This window comes from Mercurialis annua, linkage group LG1-X (genome assembly GCF_937616625.2).
Source record: "Mercurialis annua linkage group LG1-X, ddMerAnnu1.2, whole genome shotgun sequence".
Classification (NCBI taxonomy): Eukaryota; Viridiplantae; Streptophyta; class Magnoliopsida; order Malpighiales; family Euphorbiaceae; genus Mercurialis; species Mercurialis annua.
Window position 1 is genome coordinate 61,030,356 of NC_065570.1, and position 6,185 is coordinate 61,036,540.

The window sequence follows — 6,185 nt, forward strand, 5'->3', positions numbered from 1 at the left end:
CTATTTTTTGAGACCATAGATACTGATGTTTTGAGTTCATCATGGAAATAATACTTATCTAATACTCCCTCCGTCCCACTCTAATTGATAAAATATGAAGTTTTTGGTGTCTTATTTTAATCGACAAAACTAACATAATTATAATTTTTTTTCTTTAATTTTATATTTTTACCCTCATTTAAAGTCATGTCTTTTATGAAAAAATGGTGAATATTTAATGAAAATTTGACTAATATACTAATAGCATTAATTAGCTCTATTATCAATAGAAGGGTATACAAGTAACTCTCTATGTTATTTATTAGTTTGTATTGGTTATTATAATTTAGTTATTTTATCAATTAAAGTGGGACGGGGGGAGTACTTCTTTTCATAAATACAAAATAGTGTTTTTATTTTAAGCTGTCCTAAAGTATAGAAATTTTTTTAGACTTTTTTACAAATAATACTACAATTTGTAAACGTAATACCACAATTACGCTGCTATCTTTCCCTTTTAAAACATATGATTTGTTCTTTTTTTTTTTTATTTTTATACTTTTACTTTTAGACAAATACCAATTACTCCTCTAATTCCTTCATAATCTAATTTCTTCAACTCCAACTCAAAATCATGCAGCAGAGAGTAAAGAAGATTGTGATTCGTGAAGCTGAAAAGGACGACGGTTGATTCGCGGATTTGATCTCCAGTTCCGATCTCTCGACCAACTATGTAAACCCATTCATATTTCAGCTAATCTACTAAATTGACTCTTATTATTGCAAATTCAAGAGAAATGGAGATCCAAGAACAGCAGCCCAAGTCAAGAGTTGTGAAGGTTGATTTGGTAGAATCATGGGGTTTCTGCGTCACTCAAGCCACCGAATCAAGGTTGTGTAAGCTTAATTTTTATCGTTAATTTTGCAATTATGATTAGGGTATCGTTGGATTTTGTTCGTTGATTGATGGGCTCAGTTTGAATTTCAAAATCGAAATAATCAGAATCAATCTCTTTAATGTTAGATCTAATTTCTTTGATTCCATTCTGATTTTTGCTTCTTTCAATTTTTTTTATTTTGTAATCTAATTGATCGCTTTAATGTTAGATCTAATGCTGTAGATCACATTGTGTTTGATGATACTAATCAGTTAACTAATTGGGTGAATTATTTTAGAAGATTTGTAGATAAATTATTTTTTAAAGATTTCCATAAGATTTCTAGATGCTATTGTTTTTGAAGAGGAAGCAACTATTGGAAATTTTGAAGAAATTGTTGCTGTTGATGGGTGAAGGTGAACAAATCAGAATCGGAGAATGCCACAACGAAATAGACAATTTTAGTTATACTTTAAATGTATTTATTTAAGTTTTTGGAAAAAATATTTTTATTTATTTTTATGGTTAAAGCTATTAACAATTTTGATTAATACTGACAATTCCAATAGATTTTTTAATTCCGGTCAATTAAAATTTACTAATTAAAATAAGTTTAACGTTTTTTTGTTAAATGGTAATTATACTAGCACTACCACAAGATGTGATAGGTAAAAGAAAAAAACACTAGTATCTCGAAAAGAAATCTAGGTATCGAAATACATCGTTACCACTATAAACAAAAGAAGAGTTGTGATATCTATAATGAATCACACCCTTATTTATATAATGGAAAATCAATCCTTGTAAAACGTTGCTTCGTTGCGGAAAATTTTCTTGTTTCTACCCTTTCAAATCTTTCATAAACTAAAAAACCAAATAGTTGTCCAAAGCTTTTTGTAATTTGGATTTGCCAAATCCATCCATTGGAAGTAAAAACTCGATACATCTCCCGTCATTGACCAAGCTGAGACACCAATATTACAAAGGAAATATGTCCAAAACTGCCAAGTAAAAAGGCAAAACATGATTATGTGATTTGCAGATTCTATTTTTGCACAAGAGCTGTAGAAAATTTGCTCCTCAAAAAGCACCCGACAATGAACCAAAAATTCTCTAGATGGGATACGACCTCTATGCAAAAACCACACAAAAAATTGAAGTTTAGGAGGAGTTCTATGCTTCCACACTTGAACCAAGAAGCCATCTCTTTGCAACTTTTAGCCGTCCATAAGGATAAATAAGTTTAATGTTATAGTAGGAATATTATTAAAAGAAGTATACAACATCAAATATTTATTTAATTCATGTGCAAATTAAAATGTGTTAAATAAATTATATATCTATAAGACGAAAGGAGTATAAAAATTACAAAAATTCGAAAATAAAGTTGTATTTAAACTCTTATAAAGTAATCAAATGAGAAAATAATTAAATTGACAAAAGTCTGGTTAATTTTTACGATGTGTTGTGTTATCGGTTTCATCAAAAATATTTTTGAGCGAAGTCCACAATTTATGAAATATTAAGATTCATATTTTTAAAAATAATCCATGATTCCAACTTATATTAAAATTTTATTTGAATATTGCAGTAAATATTAAATGCAATATCGCATTCTTCTTTTTGGTATTTTACTCATATTGCCAAAGAACCATCGGTTCATGTTATGATAAAATAGAAACTATTATAATGTGTTTGTAATGAATAATATTGGACACTCGTATGGGTTTGTTTGTTCTCTAAAGCTTTCACAAATGTCACAACGACCTTTAATTTGTTTATTTGTTTTAACCCGAAAAGATATCAGTTTAACTCTTAAATTTATAAGCAGTGAATAGTATAATTAATTTTTCTACCAAAACTTTGATCAATTAATTTAAATATATAATCAATTTATCGCTACGGCTACAGTTATTTTTAAAATTGATATCTAATTAATAAAATTCTATTCAATATTATATAGGCATTAGTTTCATAGAACTTTAGAAAGAAAAACCACCCCCTCAAAGAAAAAGTATCTGTAAAAAAGATTGAACAATTTATTAAAATTGACAAGAAGACAAGATAAAAACCTCCATACTATTATAATATATTTATATACTATTTTCTTATTTTAAAATATAATTAATAAAAAGAACCCACACATAATAATTAAAAACCCTCCCTTATGTCCCTGCTTGTATACCAAAAATAAACTCTTAGTATATATAATTTTTTCTTCTGATTCTTGCATTTGCAAATAGCATCACCTTATAGCTTCAAATCCATGGATAATTCTTCAAGGTTTACGAACACTTAAGAGCTTCACATCATCAATAACAGGTCCGCAAAGAGAAGAAAAATCATCACTCCTCATAGTGTAAAATGTGCTATAGAACAAAATCCTTGTTCTATTAGTAGCAGCAACAAATCTAAGCACTGCCCGCTTAAATCCGCCTTTGCCCTTGGACACGTACGGAACTTTTAAGGTTTCTTTTCCGGCGAAAGCCTCGACCACCATCGAGCCTTCGCACGAGTTACTAGCATCGCCTACTGCGAACGAAAGGGTGTATGATTTGCCTATAACTGTACGTGCTACTTGCACAATGGCGCTTTCTTTTCCGGCTACTAATTCAACTGCTCGTCTAGCTTGAGGTACGGAGAAATGATCGGAATCTATGTATTTGACGGCTTTGAGAGATTCTACCATCCAGCCGGGTAGAGGAGAGTGATCGTCTTCGATGTTTGGTGGGATTAGTACACCCCATGATGTGTTGGGAAATACATATGGACCTTCTTCAAATCCACCGTTTTTCAATATGTTCTCTGCACCAACATAGCACAACATAATTATAATTACAACTATCAAATATGGCTGGAGTTGTGATTAGCTATGTTAGATTGTAAATTAGTTGTCTCGTCTCATGTTTCATTTCCGGTCGAAACCTTCCCAAGTCCGGTTACGCCCAGACTGAATCCGCCTAAACCCAATCCATGATCAGGTTTAGGCGGTGCACATGGTCCATTAAATAAAATGGTCTGGTTATAATTGCTAAAAATGCAGCACTCACTGTTGGTTGGTCTCGGAGGGTAAAGAGCTCGAATTGCAACGGAGTCGATAAGAGGTCCACAAGCAGGATCTTCTTCAACTCCAGGATTATGAATAACAAGATCCACATGTTGAGATTCAGCTTGAAATGCCCAAGCATATGAATCCCATCCACTACTACTATACAATGTCTGCATCGGCAGAACGCCCCAATCGGGCGATACCGAAATATTCAACTTCTCTTCTTGTGCACAAGTTCTAGCTGCACTAAACGTTATCGAGTAGTACATTCCTTTGATCACTCGCATTTCTTGTTTAATGGACGCTTCATTCCCGAGCCTAACTGCGTAGGCTCCTTCGGGGACTACAAGTAACATGTCACCCTGTTTTTGCCCAGATTTTATGTACTCTACGAACCCGGATGTCTCCCATTCCGGTAGCGCATTCTTGCCTATCACCTCTGTTCCTTTCAGATCCGAGGGCTTAGGACCGAGCTCGAAGTCTCCATTTTTAACTAATCCTGCACTAACAAAATGTTCAAATTTCAATATTTAATAATTAATTGAACTGTACTAATAGAAAATGACTCGTCGAGAAACAGAGGTGTTGTACTAGGCATTATTTATTAATAAAACAGGGGAAATAGGCCAAAAATAGAAAGGAAAAATCAGAAATTTTGTTATAGTGACCATATTGATATTCTGCTATTTATGGTAAGGTATCATTTCTTTGGTACTAATAAATGAATGTTCATACAGAAATTGAATATCATGTGAGCTACTGATGATGCCTAGCTCAACCTGCAATTGCACAATTGGTTTTTATATGACACTGATATTTATTTAGTACATATCTACCTCTATTCTCTTAATTTACGAGTCCTTCTCATATGAATATGACCACCTAAAACTCTATCAAAATTTCCCTCTAATTCACCTTACTGTCAGCTACAAGTTAAGGCCAAGAAGATGTATACATGGATATAATAAAACTAGAAATAATGGTGTGATCATAAAGCACAGTAAATTTTGTGAGTTTATTTGCATTAATTAGACAGAATAGTCTCGTTCTCTCCCTTTCTGATGATAGAAGAAAAAGTACCGGTGCTTGCTTACAAAATGGTAAGAGTAGGTAGTAAAACAAAGAATTTTAACTTATAAGCCGATAATGCTAATGCTAACACTAACTTAGAAGAAGAAGAAGCAGTGTGTTGAGGTGGGTTTGATGAAGTGAGAATGAAGAGTTTAAAAGCTTACCGTCCCGAATGGATAAGGAGAGCGGGGAGGTTGCGAACAGTAGGAGTAGCACCGACAAGAAGAAAGGTGCAGTCATGATTTTTGAGGAATTACTACGAGAGAGAATACAGCATAGTTGGGATAGCTTAGGCTTATATGCATGTCCTCTTTCTAATATGCCATTGCCTTTTCATCAAATTTCCAATTTGACATTCATATCTTCATTTTGCAATTTCTACCAAATGCCCTAATTATTCTCTCACCTAATACTTTTTTATTATTATTATTTGTAACTAAAAAATATTATAATGATAAAATTTGATATTAATAAACTTATTTTCTATTAAAACATTATAGAAATAACCCATTTTCAGGTCCTTAAATTATATCTATTTTTTCACCCGCTCCTTAAACTATTTCTTTTCTTATCTGATCCTTCAATTTAGCAATAAATCATTTTCGAGTCATTGACTGACAAAATCGACGCTTTTTACAAATTGCATTTTTAAAAATAATAAATAATGTCGTTTTTATTTTTCAGGGACTTGAAAATAATTTTTCGCTAAATTGAAAGATCATATAAGGATAAGAATTAATTTAAGGACCGAATGAAGAAAACAAGTATAATTTTGAGATCTGAAAATGAATTGTTCCGACATAATATGGTTGTCTATCATATTATGATGTATGATAAAAAAATTACAGAGAGCAATATAGTTATATAAAATTATAAAAAGATCATTGATCTTTTTAGAAAAAAAAAAACCGGAATAGAAGTTAACTAGGTTACAATCAAAGCTTGTCAAAATTTTATGAACAGTTATACGATAAAATTTAATCCCGCCCTCTGAAATTGGCAAAAAAAATATAGATTAAGTACGAGCTTATGATCTTTGAACAAAGATATTCGTATATTAGGTAATTTGATTTATTTTATTCCTTCAGTTAATTGGAGATGGCAGACAATAGAGCTGAAATGTTAAAGTCAAAATGTCTAATTTGAGAGTGTTTTGTCCAAAACGGTGAAAATATTTTTATCCAATGTCACCAATTTGAGCATATTTG

At 31.7% G+C, this 6,185-nt stretch overlaps 1 protein-coding gene across 1 annotated transcript; it reads right to left on the reverse strand.

Moving 5' to 3' along the window:
- Positions 1 to 2,876: 2,876 nt before the first annotated feature.
- On the reverse strand, positions 2,877 to 5,254 carry LOC126679997 (protein DUF642 L-GALACTONO-1,4-LACTONE-RESPONSIVE GENE 2-like). Its single transcript, XM_050375026.2, has 3 exons — positions 5,142 to 5,254; positions 3,908 to 4,405; positions 2,877 to 3,662 (listed from the first exon to the last, which is right to left on the reverse strand). The coding sequence occupies exons 1-3, from the start codon at positions 5,215 to 5,217 to the stop codon at positions 3,136 to 3,138; spliced, it is 1,101 nt and encodes a 366-aa protein (XP_050230983.1). The 5' UTR covers positions 5,218 to 5,254; the 3' UTR covers positions 2,877 to 3,135.
- Between the last annotated feature and the right edge of the window lie 931 nt (positions 5,255 to 6,185).